The sequence below is a fragment of the Crinia signifera genome, chromosome 1 (genome assembly GCF_055691185.1).
Source record: "Crinia signifera chromosome 1, ASM5569118v1, whole genome shotgun sequence".
Classification (NCBI taxonomy): Eukaryota; Metazoa; Chordata; class Amphibia; order Anura; family Myobatrachidae; genus Crinia; species Crinia signifera.
The window spans coordinates 422,267,174-422,284,625 of NC_139217.1; the positions used below are offsets into that span (position 1 = coordinate 422,267,174).

The 17,452-nt window shown below is 42.7% G+C and overlaps 1 protein-coding gene across 1 annotated transcript in view; it reads left to right on the plus strand.

Annotated features, from left to right (window-relative positions):
* Positions 1 to 525: 525 nt before the first annotated feature.
* LOC146014532 (baculoviral IAP repeat-containing protein 1e-like) overlaps positions 526 to 17,452 on the plus strand; it is a 35,313-nt gene continuing 18,386 nt past the window's right edge. Inside the window, exons 1-4 of the mRNA XM_083151597.1 lie at positions 526 to 1,102; positions 3,188 to 3,287; positions 5,177 to 5,258; positions 10,369 to 10,420. Of these exons, the coding sequence (XP_083007723.1) occupies positions 526 to 1,102; positions 3,188 to 3,287; positions 5,177 to 5,258; positions 10,369 to 10,420 (811 nt within the window). The remainder of the gene's footprint in view (positions 1,103 to 3,187; positions 3,288 to 5,176; positions 5,259 to 10,368; positions 10,421 to 17,452) is intronic.

Below are 17,452 nucleotides of genomic sequence, written 5' to 3' on the forward strand. Positions count from 1 at the left end.
GAGGTGTGAAGGGTAGAGAGAGGAATTGCAGCAGGTGTGAATGTGTGTGTGTAGGGGGTGGGCTGGCGGGTGACAAGAACAGCAGCAGCCCTCATGCAATTGGGGGTTTGGGGGTGAGTCCACAGTGCATTGCTTTGCCCAAGGGCTTTCACTGCTGTCAAGACGGACCTGGAGTAAGGTACTGATAATTGGTACTTTAAGCATGGTTTTGCAGGTCCTTTAGGATCTGAATAACCGAAAGTGTGAATGTAATTTTTAACATGTCAGTTAGAAAAAAAACGCACACACAAATTAAGCAGGGTGAGGAGTCAGGGAACAATTTTTAATGCGGCTGTGAGTGATAACAAAGGTTACCCCTAAATTGGCACTACATTTTCACACAATCTTAGCCCTTTGGTCTTGCTGTGGCTCCAACTTGTCCCGGCGAAGAGCTAAAGTCATCAGCCTCAGGTATTGTTTTACTACAGAGCATGTTGAAAATTACAAGAATAATTTATTTTTCTTTATTAAAGTTTCATGTAGACAATGGCTTCCGTTGACCACAGCGAGGATAGCGAGGATAATAAGGATTTGATTCATTTTGAAGAGCTCAATCCTTTAGCGGCTATAAACAAACTTTTCACCCTTTTCTCTGGCATTGATTTTAACATTGATGATCATAAAAGTCATGTCGCCATACGCCAACAAGTGGGCACAAGTTACAACTTCGAAATGAGATGTGAGGCCAGGAGACTGAGATCTTTCCATTCACTCAAAATGGCATGTTGGTGTCCGAAAGAGATGGCCAGTGCTGGGCTATATTTCACTGGTGTCAGCTTCAGTGTCCAGTGCTTCTGCTGTGGGATTGTTTTCATTTACAAATCGTTAAAAACCCCACCAAGCAAATATCATGCAAATCACAACCCAGCCTGTAGATTCATAAAAGGAGAAGACATTGGCAATATTTCCAAATACAAGGTAAGGGTTCAACCTTCACAGACTGACCTCGAATCTCTACAGGAATATTCAACAGAAGAATCCAGATTGAACTCATTCACAAATTGGCCTTTCTATGCCAGGATTCAACCAGGTCATCTTGCCAGCGCGGGATTCTTCTTTACTGGTGAGCACACAAATGTGTTATTTATGGGATGAGAAAATGCAGCTTACAGAAATATACTGTATACAGGTCGAGTCTCCCTTAGGCGTTTATTCCAAAAACAGAAATTTTCCGAAAACTGTGGTTTTACGGAATTATTTTTTTTTGGATTTTTTCCCTGCCCCTTTTTTCCTCCGATGTCCATGGCGGCCTTCAGGATACACTTCAGCAGCATCTCCAGTCCCAGGGTGCATTGCGCACCCGCGCAATGCACCCGTGGGACCAGAATGTATTTCTGGTAATCTGTTTGTGAAATCATGTCTTTCGTTATTATTATGTGTGAAATCAATGTATCTCTTGTATTATGCATGTAAACTTTATGTGAACCAGGGAGAATACTAGGAGGTTGGTTCTGTGTTCACTCAGAGTGAAAATCTGTAGAGTTCTCTGAAGTTAAGATCAGAGACCCCACATAAATCAGATTGGGGGTTAGATCAGCATGGTCCAGAGCAGGCCAAAGGTGCTCTGCCCCCCTCCACTAAAGATCTCTTATCAGACTTGGGGAATGTCTGTTGCATCTCGCTGGATAAGGAATGTGTACAAATCACTCTGAAAACAGCAGACTAATTCTTCATGTAGAAGATCAATTATCTAGGGACTTTCACTAGTGTCAAGCAGGGAAATGGTCAAAATCCCAAAGGTGGGAGGGATGAGGAATCTGCAGATATAACTGCACTCTCTCCCTATAGCAATTTGGTACTTATAGGGGGAACAGCAAGCTGGCTGGAAGCAACCCAATGTTTCATGTGGAAACCCCCCCACTATAGAATCAGTACTTGGGTGTAAGATACAGTTCTGTATTTTTAATTCCCTTTTATTTTGTTTGAGTTGTATTAATGTTTGTACTTTTAAAATCTTTGTATTCATCTTGTAACCATTTTTATCACTAAAGCTCTGTAGTATTTCTTGGAATAAATCATACATAATTCCAGTTCTGAATTTGTGTTCTTAGGACTTAAGCCAGAAGAGAGCGGTTAAAGTTACAACTTTTTTTATATATCGTATTGTGTATCCGGACGTATGCAAGCGTCCTTTCTTTACTTGCATTGGTGGCGGCATACCTCTTATAGGGGACACATGTGTCCAAAGTGAACCCCAGTCACGGCTGGAGCTGCTCAGATTGACGTATCTGGAGGAGCGACCGGTGGGTCCGTGACAAGGCCAATTTGGAAATGACTCAGATACTTTCCAAGATATGAAGCACTTCACTGCTTAGTTTTTCAGTCATAGGGGTCAATTAATTTCTGCACAATGTTAATAGCCCCGGGAAGGAGGTACTAGAGTTATTCAATTGAGTGCGCTGTTTGTCTGACTACAGTATTTCTTCTTGCTTCCCTCCTGGGGTGCGAGCAGATATCCAACTAAACTAGTGATGTTATGCTGTTTTCTGACTTCAGTGGGGTGCAAACAGCGTTATGGCTGACATGACTGGTTATCAGGAGGACTAAACATCTGGTTTAAGGCACGGGAACTGGCATAGACTAGTGAAGAAGACGACAATTATACAGTTCTGGGACCTCCTTCCTGACACTGTTAATAATGCTTTGAATTGAATAGAGCCCATAATGTAGCTAAAATAGAATAGATTTAGGTGAACACCACAGATCATAGGTGATAATCATTCTGAAGGGGGATTTGTGCTGAATTATTTGCATTCAGGTAAAGTGTGACTCTATCATTTCAGGGGGGTCCCAGATCTAATTAACTAATCAACCTATCAGCAGAGACTTGATTGACATCATCCTACAGTAGATGAGGTGTGATGCTTTGCTAATAACGCACATGAACAGCCTGCGCAAATAGTGTTATGGGACCTGTGGCCATTTGTAATGTTGGGTTGATAGTACCCCAGCCAAAACACACCCCAGGGCTTTTTTTTTGTAAACAAATACATTTATTTGACAAATATTTAGACATAAGCCTATAGTAGATTTCTTTTCAAATCATATACTGTACTAGGACATAGTTGTTCTTAAAAACAAATTCGTTTTTTTTCTTAATACTGTATAAAATATTTTTTTTTAAATGATATATTCCCAACTCCTATAGGTAGAAGAGACACTGTTCAGTGCTTCGCCTGTGGCGGCTGCCTAGGTCACTGGCAGGAACACGATGACCCATGGAAGGAACATGTCAAATGGTTTCCTGAGTGAGTAGCAGAACATCTAATTTATTTATTATTTTATTTATTAACAGTTTCTTATATAGCGCACACATATTCTGCAGCGCTTTACAGAGAATATTTGAACATTCACATCAGTCCCTGCCCCAGTGGAGCTTACAATCTATATTCCCTACCACATGTACACGCGCACATAGACATTCTAGGGTTAATTTTTGCTGGAAGCCAATTAACCTATCTGTATATTTTTGGATTGTGGGAGGAAACCGGAGTACCCGGAGTAAACCCACGCAAGCACGGGGAGAATATACAAACTGCACAGTTAGAGCCATGGTGGGGATCGAACCCATGACATCAGCGCTGTGAGGCAGTAATGCTAACCATTACACCATCCGTGCTGCCCAATCATCTAATGTGATACAAGTGACACATTTTCTCATTATTAATCATACACACACATATAATTTTGTTCATGTTTATATCAAAACAAAGATGATCTATAATTCAAAGCAAACGTTTGGCCCACTATCCAGGGCAAAAGATGTATGGCTCGGGAAATGGACAGATTGTGTTGTGAATACTGCAAAGCTGCATGTTGCTATTCTCCCTTCTCTAGATCCTTTCTACTACCTTCTGTTTTATTGGGGATATGGTCGCTAGATCGACGCTATGAAGGTCGGTTGACCACTATAGGTCAACGGACTTAGGTTGACACATGAAATAGGTCAACATGGCTAAGGTCGACAGGAATGGAAGGTCTATGCAAGCATTAGGTCGACGATGGTTAAGGTTGACAGTCAAAAGTTTGACATGAGTTTTTCCGTTCTTTTAGCCGACTTGTGCCGACAGGCGGTATTTCATACCCTACCATCCACTAGGAGGGAGAATATAATAGTGTGCTAACCATGAGAGGGGTCTCAGTGCACTGATATGGTGTCCATGTCGACCTATGTCGAAATTCGGGACAAAAGCTGTGAAAAACTCATGTCGACCTTTTGACAGTAAACCATGTCGACCTATTTTATGTGAGAGAGAGACACTGTATGTTTACTTTTTATCTAGAGATGTATGGTTAAGTTTTTCCAGAAGTCCTAAATTTGTGGATCCAAAACAATACCTGGTCTGCATCTTCCGAGGAGGAGATTTCATCCAAACAATGTCCCCTTTATAACTTGTGCTTCAGAATTTTAATTTTACATTTCCAGGGTTTGGATTGCAAAAATGACAGCTTTTTGGTTGTTTTTATTGATTTTTGTTGATTTTTTTTTCAAGGATTACATTTTTTTTATCAATTTTAAACCCAATTGAAATAAAATTCTGAACCAAAAGACTGGGTGTGAATTAGCTCAAAAACAATGTCTAGATAGACAGTCAATAGGTCGACACCAAAATGTGGACATGGACTAGGTCAATAGTGACAAAAGCTCGGCACAAGCAAAAGGGTGATTTTTGTGGTAATAATGTTGACACCTCAGCACTTAGAATCCAAAATCGTGTACAGCCATGCGTCAGGCAGGATGCCTCGCTGCGCTTGGCACACTTTCCATTCCCAATTGCAGTCCGCGTGGAGGGTTATTCATGAACAAGCCCCAAAATTTGGAAAAATCATGAAAAACTCATGTAGACCTTTTCATATTTTGACTATTGCAATGTCAACCTTTTGCCTGTATCGACCTTTTGGCAATGCTGACCTAATGTATACTGACCTTTGTCAAGGTCGTTCTAGTGCATGTCAACATTGTGGTATTGACCAATTGATTATTTATCTAGATATTATCTGTAAACTCTCCGGATACCTGCAAAAAATTGAGGGTGGTTTTGCTAAAACACGATGATGCCGTTAGAGGTCATTTGTGGATTTCCTGAATGTACACATACATCAATGTGACTAAATCATTGTACATTTTCTGCCTTAGATGTGATTTTCTCACACATATGAAGAATCCTGAGGAAATCAAAGCATATGTTTCTTCCTACATTGGATTTGAAGGGTTCACGGTGAGTTCTCATTATGTTGGTGTCTGGGGGTCTCACATAAAAAGAATCTGCACATAGAATTCTTTATGGTTGGGTATTCCATAGGTTGACTGGTATATTCTTGGCAAAGGTCAAAACACAAAGTTACTGAGTGACACAAATCGTAAAATATTTACGGATCCGAATTGTATATTTAATTAATAGTGCACCTGGGGGTATAGCTCATAGGGTCGACAGTCAATAAGTCCACCACTATTGGTCGACAGGCAAAAGGTTGACACAATAAAGTTGACATTCATTAGGTCGAATGGTCAAAAGGTTGACACAAACAATAGGTCGGCATGCAAAAGGTCGACACAAAACCGGTCAGCATGAGTTTTCATGACCTGTTGACCAATAGTGTTCACACTATTGACTGTTGACCTATCGAGTTCATGCCACAGGACATGTTAGGTCTATGAAGCTGAAAAGTTGGAGTCTCGCCGACCTAAAGATTAAAAGTTAAAGTGCATTGAACAGGTTTTGTTGCTATCTCTAATTTATTTATATAATATTGCTGTTTGTATAATGTTTGATGAACATTATTGTATATACTGGTTTGTATATATATATTGTTATATATTTACTTCAGTCCACTACTGTATTATTTATTTCATATTTTCCACAATGTCTGTACTAACAGTATTTTATGGTAATGTAACCTGTATCAACACTTGGGTGTCAATAAAAATCTACTTTATTCAAAAAGTCCAAGTATATTAAATCTAGGGACAAACAGAGAAAGCACAATCAGGAACAGGGTAACAAAATGGAGAGTTAGGGTAATATAGAGAACAGAAATTTTGCTGAAGTCCCGGAATCGCATACCAAGAGTCAATTCTCTGGCAGGCCATGCTTCCCACAAAACACAGTATAAAAATCAAGTGCTTTTCCCGCATCAAGTGATAAAAATGATGTTAAAACTTCTACAGTATTTTCTATAATACAAAAGACACCAAAAATAGCACTGCATATTAGTATCCCTAGCACAGTGACCTTTATGAGGCCTTTATTCCCATGCAAAGGTTTAAGTAGTCCACCATTACCTGATCTCCTGCTGTTATTCCTCCTGTTCATGAATGGGAATACGCATGACCAGCAGTCGGGATACCAGTGGTTAGAAGACAGGCAGTGACATGCTGATAATGAAAATCCAGATAGGTGAAGGATAAGTACCCCCTTTCCCTACCTGCCTAAAAGTCTCTACCTGTAGCTTAACCCTAACGGTCCTTAGAAACATAGGAACATAGAATTTGATGGCAGATAAGAACCACTTGGCCCATCTAGTCTGTTCCTTTTTTACAAATGTTTCCTCAAACCATATTTGATCCTTATTTCTTTGTAAGGATATCAATATGCCTATCCCAAGCATGTTTAAATACTGTATTTGCCTCTACCACTGCTATTGGGAGGCTTTTCCACTTATCCACTAACCTTTCTGTGAAGTAATTTTTTCCTCAAATTTCCCCTAAAGCTTCCTCCATCTAGTTTCAGTGAATGTCCTCGTGTTCTGTTGCTCCTCTTCCTGTGAAGAATGTCTCCCACCTGTACCTTGTTAAAACCCTTGATATATTTGAAAGTTCCCTTTCCCTCTTTCCTTTCTCTGCTCTAAACTATACATTTTAAATCTTCCAGGTAAGTTTTGTATTGTAGACCATGCACCATTTTAGTTGCCCTTCTTTGTACAGTCTCTAATGTATTTATATCCTTCTGGAGATATGGCCTCCAGAACTGGACACAGTGTTCTAGGTGAGGTCTTACCAATGACCTATACAGTGGCATTATTGCTTCTTTCTTTCTACTGCTGATTCCTCTCCCTATGCAACCAAGCATCTGACTTGCCTTCTTCATTGCTTGTTACATTGCCTACCTGCCTTTAAGTCCCCTGAAATAGTGACACCTAGACCCCTCTCCTCCTCAGTAGTTTCCATTATAGAGCCATTTATACTATATATATAGGGGGGAAATGTACTAACAATTTGTATTTTTGGCGATGTCATTCGTATTCGTATTTTTCACACATCAAATAGCTTTGTGTATATTTGTGGTGGGACATCATCGGTTGAATGTTCCTGACCCTGGCGTGGTTTTTTTTTTTTGCTACTGACAGTGCATCAGGTATATCACAGCCCCAAATGTGAAAATACCATGGGTCAAAAGCTGCCATGGCTGTGAAAGGCAAGAGAAAGGTTTATGTGTGCATAATGGCCTTTTATAGGCAGCACACTTGAGCACAAATGATTGTGGAACTTAGGTCACATGTAAAACTTGCATCAAAAAAGTGTTCTACTTGAAGTTCTTAATATATACGGATATCTAAAAAATACAAACGGGAAAACACCAAAATCTGTGCAAATTCGAATCATTAGTAATGAATGGCTATTTACGGACATATTCTATCAATGGTGTATTTATTCATATTTTTTGGAACCACTGGAAAATATGAATGAACCGTACACATTCCAGCCTTAGTAAATTATAGGATGTGTGAAATACGAACGTATTTCACATTGACAGGGTACGAATACGACCATTCGTACCCATTCGATCTTAGTAAATTTCCCCCTTAGTCTTTGGATTTTTGAGACCCAAGAGCATGATTTTGCATTTTTTGCCATTAAACTCTAGTTGCCATGCTCTTGACCACTCCTCTAATCTACCTAGATCATCAATCATTTGTGTTACCCCTCCTGGTGTGTCTACCCTGTTGTCATCTGCAAAAAGGCACATTTTGCCCTCAATTCCATTTGCTATATCACCAATAAAGATATTAAAAAGCACTGGTCCAAGTACAGATCCCTGGGGTTCTCCACTGGTAACCTTTTCCTCCTGTGACTGTACTCCGTTTACTACAACTCTCTGTATTCTGTCCTGCAACCAAGATTCCTTATCCATTCAACCATTATAGAATCCAATCCCAAGCTTTCAAGTTTAACAGGAGAAAATGGTGAGCCCGCCCCAAAATAGGGGAGGGGTCTTGGGGGGTGCTTGGTAGGAGTGGCTTCCCAGCAGCTGATAAAAAACAGGTTAGTTGGACCTGTATATACAAAATAGAAGGAAAAAAGGGTGATAGCAGCGCTGAAATGACTGGAATATAAAGAAACTGGATGATCTTTACAAAGGGTAATTTACTAAGGTATAAAACATTAACAAAAAAATGTACATATATGGATTAAAAATAGTTGACAAGTATAACACAATTCATATGGCATTCAAATTGGCACAAATAACCGAAGTCCACTGGAGTTGGTCTAGGACAGTTTGGTGAGTAACCTCAGGTACCTGGGTATTGAGGTCTGAGGTGATGAGCGGAGGTGTTCCAAATTGTAGTGTCCAAAGATGGTGAAAAGGAACAAGAGTATATTCCTGGGCTGGTCCGGACTGCGATCCAAAATGATGGTGGTGGCAAAGGGGCAAAAGCCCCCCTGGCGCGTTTCGCCGCTACAGCAGCTTTATCAAAGATACCCCTTCTCTGCTGAGACCAGCATACTTATGATCAGGATCCTGGCTTATGGGATCCCAGCATCATCAGCATCTCCACATGTTGGTATTCCGGCCCTGCTGTTGTGGCTACCAGTCCGGATTGTGGTGCCAGTATTTTACTGCTGGCATGCTAATCGCCATCTTAACTGCATCCAGGACCTGATTAAAGGTTCCAGATCCCTAGGCTAATACACATGTAGCTCCCCATGTAATGCTGCTAAACACTCTCAGGGACTACAGTCATACTGCCCATGTACATGTAACGAAGGTTATACAACTGGCATGTAGGATCTAATGCTTGTTGCATGGTATGGAGGCTTTGGCTTTAGGCTGCCCACTAGTGCTGTAGCACAATGTACATAAAGTAATGGTTCCACCAGTAAGTTACATTTGCACAGCCATCTGGCAGTCACCTTATCCCCACGGTACATCAGGACGGGTGATAGCTAACAAGCATAGAATAAATTAGGCTTTAATTGTAAGGTGCCCCCCTCCCAGTCCTGGTGCCCTAAGCTGCAGCCTAATCAGCATGGTTAATCAGGCACTGACTGCACCTCTATGACCATTTATCTTTAAGGTGAATGCCCCACACATACTGTAGTTGGTTCTGTTTTATTATCAAAGACAAGGCGATAATCTGTGCACCCTTGTACTTATTTTTCTATTAGGTTTTAGGCTGAAGAGTTTATTGAGAACCTTTGGCATTGGTCCAATAGATTGGTTTCAATGTTTTTAAAAACTTCTTGAGCAAATAGAGAATTGTGTGTTACTCATATGGGATTTTTACTAATATAAATGTGTTATTTACTCTTATAAATGTGCTATTTACTCCTATTTGTGTGTTTTAGGCCTATAAATGTGCACTTTTCTCATATAAAATTGTTTTAATTCTGTGTGTTTTACTCCACCTATAAATGTGTTCTACTTCTATAAATGTGTGTTGTACGCTTATAAAAGTGTGTTTTATGCCTGCAAATTTATGATTCACTCCTATAAATGTGCATGTGTCCTCCACTGCCTCGCCCTGTCTCCCTCCAGCACTCCCCGTCACTCACTGCCTCTCCCCTGTTCCCTTCCACCTCTCCAGTCAAATTCCACACCTTCCCTGTCCCCCTCTGCCTTTTCCCCAGTCTCTATCCGGTCATCTATTGTCTCTCCCAAGGGCATTTTAAGAGAGGACTGGGCCCATGCACACTACAAACACTACACCCATTATAAATATGCCACTGGTCTCTTCCTTGTCACCCACTGCAATGAATGAGAAATTAAGTCCTCACATTAGTGGTCACAATTCTGTTTTGCAAGTGGCACTGTGCAGGCATGGTCTGCTGATGTGGTGGCCATTCTGCAGTAACATGATGCATTCTTAGAATAATTTTTATTGTCATATGGGGTCTCAGAGAAAATCAGTTTGAGAACCCCTGCTATAACTTAATTATTTTAACTTGGAATAATTAGACACTGTATTTTAAAAAGAATATTCTATTAATTATTCGTGTTGCTAAAAATTACTCATTTATTTTTTTACATTTTACAATTCTACTATACGAGCACTTTAATCATACAAAAACATTGTGATTAACATTTATGTGTACCATTTAAATTCTAGGGAAAACATTTCTTTCCTGATGCTGGTGATACAATTCTTTCCAACGAATCATGTAAGTGCTTACAGTAATTATACACAGAATGTAGTAAGTAGTAGACACAGGCCTGGGATCAGATTTTTTGGCCACCGTTGCGGTTCTGACCCCTCTGCCAGCCAACTCTACTAGTTTAGCATTCTGAGAAAACATAAAATAAATATTATTATGTTAGTAACGGGTTGTTGTACTGTTGAATTGTTATTGCAACTTTGTAAAACTTGTTATTTATTTAACTCATAAATGACTTTACATTGATTTTTTAAATTTATTTCTGTTATATAAATTATTATTTTACATATACTCCGTTTAACCATAAGCCAAACCCCCATTTTGTTTCCCCATGGACATGTCAACCCAGGTCCAGCTTATGTCTGGAACGAATGACCCGGAGTGACTGTCCTAGGTCCATGCACCTTCAACCAACCAGGTTTATTCCCAGGGCTTGCCACCCGGGTCAGTGCCCCGGCCCCCAACATATGTGTGAATATTGGTGGGGCACAGCAGTGCTTGGACATTATATAACCTCCACAGAGCCGGCCCTAGCCTAAATGATGCCCTAGGCAAGATTTTGGCTGGTGCCCCCTAGCACCGCCACTAGTTCCGCCTCTGACACTGCTCCCCTTTCCCAGCACCATCAACCCTCATCATAGCAGTCATCATTTTGGTGCTCCTACCTGCAATATTTTAAATAGAAACAGTGCACACATTTGGTGCGCAGCCCAAATAGGGGTGCGTTCTTGCTGGGAAGGGGCATGGCCACACAATTTTACCCCAAATTCAAATTATGCCACACAGTAGTGCATGTGAGAGTGTCCCTTATTCATGTTACATCACATTGTAGTACCACTTTACCTTATATACATTACTCATCAAATTATACCCTTAGAAAAAAATCCTGAGAAAATATTGTATTTTAACCACCTCCATGGCCACACTGCAACCCAGCACAAAGCAGTGTGTGCTGGGCAGAGGAGAAGAGCTGCAGCTGCTGCTGTCACTTAAGGGGAGGGGGCCCAGGGCCCCCACTGGGCCCTCCCATCAGGCTTTGGCCTGGGTAATTTGTACCCCCTACCCCTTTCTCTCGGCACCCCTGATAATACCACACAGTAATGCCCCTTACACATGACACACATTATTTATGTCCTTATAACCGTAATGCCCCTTACACATTATGCCAACCTTTATTAATGCCCTTCATACACATGACACACATAATGCCCCTTACACATATGTTTCACATTATTAATGCCCTTATACACATGACACACAAAATGCCCATTACACATGTCGCACATTATTAATGCCCTTATACACATGACACACATAATGCTTGTTACACATATGTCGCACATTATTAATGCATTTATACATGACACACATAATGCCCCTTACACATATGCCGAACACTATTGCACAACCAACCCACCCGCAGACCGCACTCGCACAGCCGCTAATACTGTGACCTCTGCCTCTGCTTGGATTCAGATGTTTCCTCATACATCTTGTCTCAATAGGCCATGCAGCTCCTGGCCCTTCTGCTAACGTTGGGTGCCTTTTTTGCTGAAAATTCGTCTTATTTGCATTGTTATGACCAGCACACACAAGGAGCTTCCGATGATTAAAATGATATGCGGCATGCCTATATTTTGTGTGCGACTGTGGCTGTACCTGCATACGGAATGCTATGTTACAGTGATTTCCATGAATACACTATTTCATATGCAGATACAGCCTCACTCACACAGAATATAGGCATGCTGCATATCATTTTAATCAGCAGAAGCTGCTGATGCCCCTAGGCATTCCAAATGCCCTAGGCAATTGCCTAGTGTGCCTATGCCTAAGGCCGGCCCTGAACCTCCAAGTGCCCGCTGTAAGCCAGAAGACCTGGGTCCTGTGTGAAGGCTGTTGACTGGCAAATAACCTAGGTTGTCACCCATATATGAATTAGGTAAATACAGAGACAGAGGTCAATGCTGGGTTAAAGCTGGGATTTAAGGTCCAGATGTATCAAACTTAAAAAAGTGTTAAAGTGAAGAGCGATAAGCAACCAGCCAATCAGCTCCTACCTGACATTTTACAAACCCAGCTTGTGACATGACATTTAGCAGCTGATTGGCTGGTTGTTTATCACTCTCCATTTTATCACTTTTGAAGCTTGATACATCTGGCCCTATTCCTGAAAGGCGTATTAGCTAATATCACTTCCTCATTGTCATGTTTTCTGCATGTTAAATGCACTTAAAGAAACAAAGTTCACAGGATATAAAAATATATTGCAAAATGCTGTGATGTCAAAGTAACCATAATAAAGTAATTTAGGGAACTTGACAAGGAACTGTAGTACGTAAATTGCAACCAATTACAGAAACAACACACAAAGTATGTGGAATTAAAAGTAAATGTAGAGTCATAGCTTAGAGCTGGTGACAATAAAAAAATTAGGGCCTATAATACCCCCACCATCACAATAATGGTAAGCATTTTAGGGCAAGGGAACTACCAATGGGACCCACTTCCTGGGAGAGCAGCTCCTACTCTGGGGATAAAGTTCCAGACTGTGCACTTAAATTATGGAAAAAATACCGACAGTTTTGTGGTGGCCGGTGCACGAAGGGAACGGGTTCCCCTTACCTTGCTACGTCAGGGGCGACTCAGGTTCATCCGTTCTTCTGTTTCCCGGGGGACGGGAGAGGGACACTTCAATGAAAAGGGACAACGTTCTGCGGTACAACTCGGATTTATTATGAGATAAAGGCAGCCTGTGCCCACTGACCCTCACGGCACAGCAGCACTTGGGGGTTTAAGGCACGTTAACAAGTAACAACAGTTATGGATGTGAACTGATGCTATTAGGGTTTACTAAATAGAACCATAAGGGGTGACAACTTAATCACACCACGTATGAGCCCACTAGGGCCTACAGTCTCCACGTGTTCGGGGTACCGTGACGGCGTCCTGGGTCAAACACCCCCGCTTTAAGATTACTACTGGGTCAATTAGTCGACACGGCACCCTTAACACTGAAGGCTACCTTTGACATATTCACACATTAAACCGTACATGGTATACCACAACAATAATTATAACAGTAAGTAATAATCAGATAACTGGTGCACCAAACTAGGATCTTAACTATAGCCCTGAGGTGACGTCACCTTGCATGGGGTTCAGTCCCGGTTAACCTGTCCACAGGGGTTTAGGAAACGGCTGTCCATAGGAGCCATCCAGCACTAGTAATGAACTGCGTTGGGCCTGCGTCTTCCTGCTGGGCAGTAGCACGTGGAACAAGTGACCCACTAACCTGGAGGGTCAGCAATCAATGTATGGCGGTGCAGTACTTCAGTTAAGCCACAAGGTGGCGGTGGCTCCCCACTAATAGAGCAGGGTAGCTGTTAGGGAAGTGTGAGCCGACCGAGTCCTGCAGCTCGACTTTAGGAACCCCCTCCTCTGCTTAGGGGGTGGACTGTCTATCGGTGGAGTGTACCCTGACGCGGGCACAGGCGGGTAGTCGGGGTGGCTACCCGGCAGGTCAGGGTCTGTGCACAAAGGAGTGATGGGGGTCACTGCCCCTGAGATCAGGTGCTGGGCACAGGTGAGATTTGGGTTGGCAGGTAACTGGGGCGGCAGGCTATGGGGCCAGGCGTTGGGCACCGGTGGGCAGGGGTGACTGCCTGGCAGGACGTGGATACCTGTATACCGCTCTCTGGTGCAGGCTCCCGCCTGTCGCGCTCGGCTTTGCGGGGGTGGCGTCCTCTCCTTCAGGGTGACCGCACACCAGTGTGGGCGCCACAGCAGTGGCGTTGCCGCACTCGGTGGCTCTTCCAGTCCCCTATCCACTCCCTTGATGAGGCTGACAGGCGGCGGGGTCAGCGGGGGTCACAGCCTCGCCGCGCACTTCTCGATGACTCTGGCCGCGTTGGTAAGGAGGCGCGTCGCGTCTCTCCTCTCTTCCCCTCTGGGAAGTCGGCGGGGGTCACACTGCCGTGCGCTGCGTCCCAGGTGCCCTCTCACTGGGGCTGCGGCAATTCTCCCGGCGCCGTCTCCTGCTCTGGAGGTCGGCGGGGGTCACGCTGCTGCTCACTTCTCTCCAGTCGCTGCTCTCCTTCTTGCTCCACGCCGCTCTGTTTCTTCCTCCCAGGTCAGTTCCCTGACCGCTCTTCCCTTCCTCCTCCTCTTCCTCCTAGAACCAGCCAATCCCCAAGCCCTCACTCTGCTGTCAGTCAGCCTTGGCGCGAAAGTCCCGGGGAAATATTAACCCCGTGTGTCCTGCACTGAGGTGCGGGTTACTGTTAACCCTTGGTGACCCAAATGAAGGGGTTTTGGGGGCACCACAGTTTTTCAAGCGCTCCTTCTATGTACAAGTCCAGATGTCACTCCATCCTAGATATCTCTGATAATGGCTCATGTGACATAGAAAGAAAAAGCCATATATGGTGTAATACCTTCAAGTATAAATTCTGACAATTATAAACTGTATATGATAAAAACTGTACCCTATGTAATTGTCCACTAAATGAATGGTGGACAATTCACGCTCAGGATTGAGGGAGTATTGCCACGCCAAGGGATACTCCAATATTCTCCGGGTTGTTCCACATATAGAAGAACCAGAAAATAGGTGTCCAGATAGTGAAATACCGATTTAATGAGTTAAAAAGCAATACAATTCATTATGGGTGTAAACAATGGACTCTCACCAGATTATAATGTCTACTGTGCAAAGCAGACAAACAGAGCATGAGATGACAAAACCACAGGCGTCCCCGGATGCTCTCTGTAGATGTTAGATCCTGATGTGTTGTCCAGTGTTCACAAGTCCCCTCCGCCAACGCGTTTCAGACCATATGTCCTTTATCAAGGCATCATAATGAATTGTATTGCTTTTTAACTCATTAAAACGGTATTTCACTATCTGGACACCTATTATCTGGTTCTTCTATATGTGGAACAACCTGGAGAATATTGGAGTATCCCTTGGAGTGGCAATACTCCCTCAATCCTGAGCGTGAATTGTCCACCATTCATTTAGTGGACAATTACAAAGGGTACGGTTTTTATCATATACAGTTTATAACTGTCAGAATTTACACTTGAAGGTATTACACCATATATGTTTTTTTCTTTCTATGTCACATGAGCCATTATCAGAGCTATCTAGGATGGAGTGACATCTGGACTTGTACATAGAAGAAGCGCTTGAAAAACTGTCGGTATTTTTTCCATTGTTGTACATGTTGTGTGTATGGTGACACACTCACTGTATAGGTCAAGCTTGCTCCAAAGCGCAGTCATTTATCCCAAATCTTCTTTTGTCTCCTGTGCACTTAAATTATACACCAAGGGGCCCATGCTATGCACTCTGTATTGCAGTAGTTCCCAAATGCTGTCCCCAAGATACTCCAACAGTCCAGATTTTAGTCATATCCCTGCTTGTGCACAGATGATATAATCAAACAGACTGAGCAGGGGCGTAAGTTCAGTTGAGGCTCCTGGAAGCCCTATAGATAGTAGTGCCCCTGAAATAAAAAAAAAGTTTAAATCATCCAGTCTTACTGAGTGAGAGCTTTCATTCTCCTCCCGTTCCTCCTCCGCAGTCCGCACTGCAGCACAGGCACAAAAATGGTTCTAGCCAAAACCCACAGGCTATAATAATATACTCTGTCACGGTAGCTAAGTCCGTGACTCCACCTCCTTCTTCCGGGCAGCTGCACACCAACCAATCAGGGTGTCGCTGAGCAGCTGAGCCATCGCTTAGCTGTTGAGACTAGCTGCAGTAAAGACGGCACCAGCGCGGATCAGATCTCTAATAGAGATCTGAGGTGAGTGTTAGGAGACCTTTTGAAAGTATGTGTGTGTGGGTGTTGTGCCTCTGGTTTCTTGCTAGTGTCTGCTCTCTTTGCCCCCCTGATGGCTTTCGCCCGGCATCAGAAGTCTCCATTGCCTCCGGGAGTTACGCCACTGTGACTGAGGTAAGCATGGATATTCTTAAAACCTACCTTTGTGGCAGCATGCAACAGCCCCCTCTGGAATTTGACCACAACCATCAGCATGGGCCACTGGCTCTTTTGCACCAGTTTGACACTGTAGAGCAAAGCAGAGACTTATTTACAATACAGAGAACGTTCCAGAGACTGATATGCAGTACAGAGACCATTTCCAAGATCAACATACAAAGAGATGTTTTGTATTGTTGAAACACTGCCATACCTGTTCTTTCAAAGTATGGGGTAGAGTTTCACTTTGACTCTCCCAAGTATTTAAAAACTTTTCAGTAGATATTTCTTTCCGTAATGAGGCCACTAGCCTTTAGATTCTAAAAATGTGAAATCATTTGTTCAAAAAGAGTGAGAATGAGGAGGCTGTAGGGTGTAGCAAAAACTGAAGGATACATTTTTTAGCAGCGGGCACAATAATCAAGAGTTTTATGACCCCTTGCTTCACACGGGTCCCTTCTGGCATAATGCCAGATACTGTACTGCCTATTCAAGAGTCAAGGACAATACAGATACCAAATGTGATGTGGCATATTTCCACACCTGAGACCCCAATCCCCCTTATTATGGACATTCCCAGAGGCAATGATGCAATTCCTCTCTTTGGGAGCTACATCTAAGACATAAATGGTCGTCAAGCAAACCCATCAAATAGCGACGATGCAGTAACAAGTATGTCCTGTGCAAAATATTCAAGAACAATTCTGTGTACAAGTAGCAGGAATTTGTTTAATGGAAGTTTCAAGAGTTTTCAATAATATTTTGGTGCTCAAGGAGGGAAGATGGTCTCTCCATTGTGCCATCCCTGTCTTCATGTTGAAGGAGGGTTTGAAGGAAGGAGTAGTGGACCAAAATTGGCTTAAACGGTGCAGTTTTCTGTTACAATATGGTGTCTAATGGGTTGTTATAGTCGGTGTGGGAGAGTACCCTAGACAGACAAACCACATAATGTTGGGCCTGTAGATATGCCAGAGAGAAGGAATGTAAAATTCAGGTCCATTCCTGCCAAGTCGTCAAGAACCGCAAAAAGCTTCTTCCCGACAGCTATTCA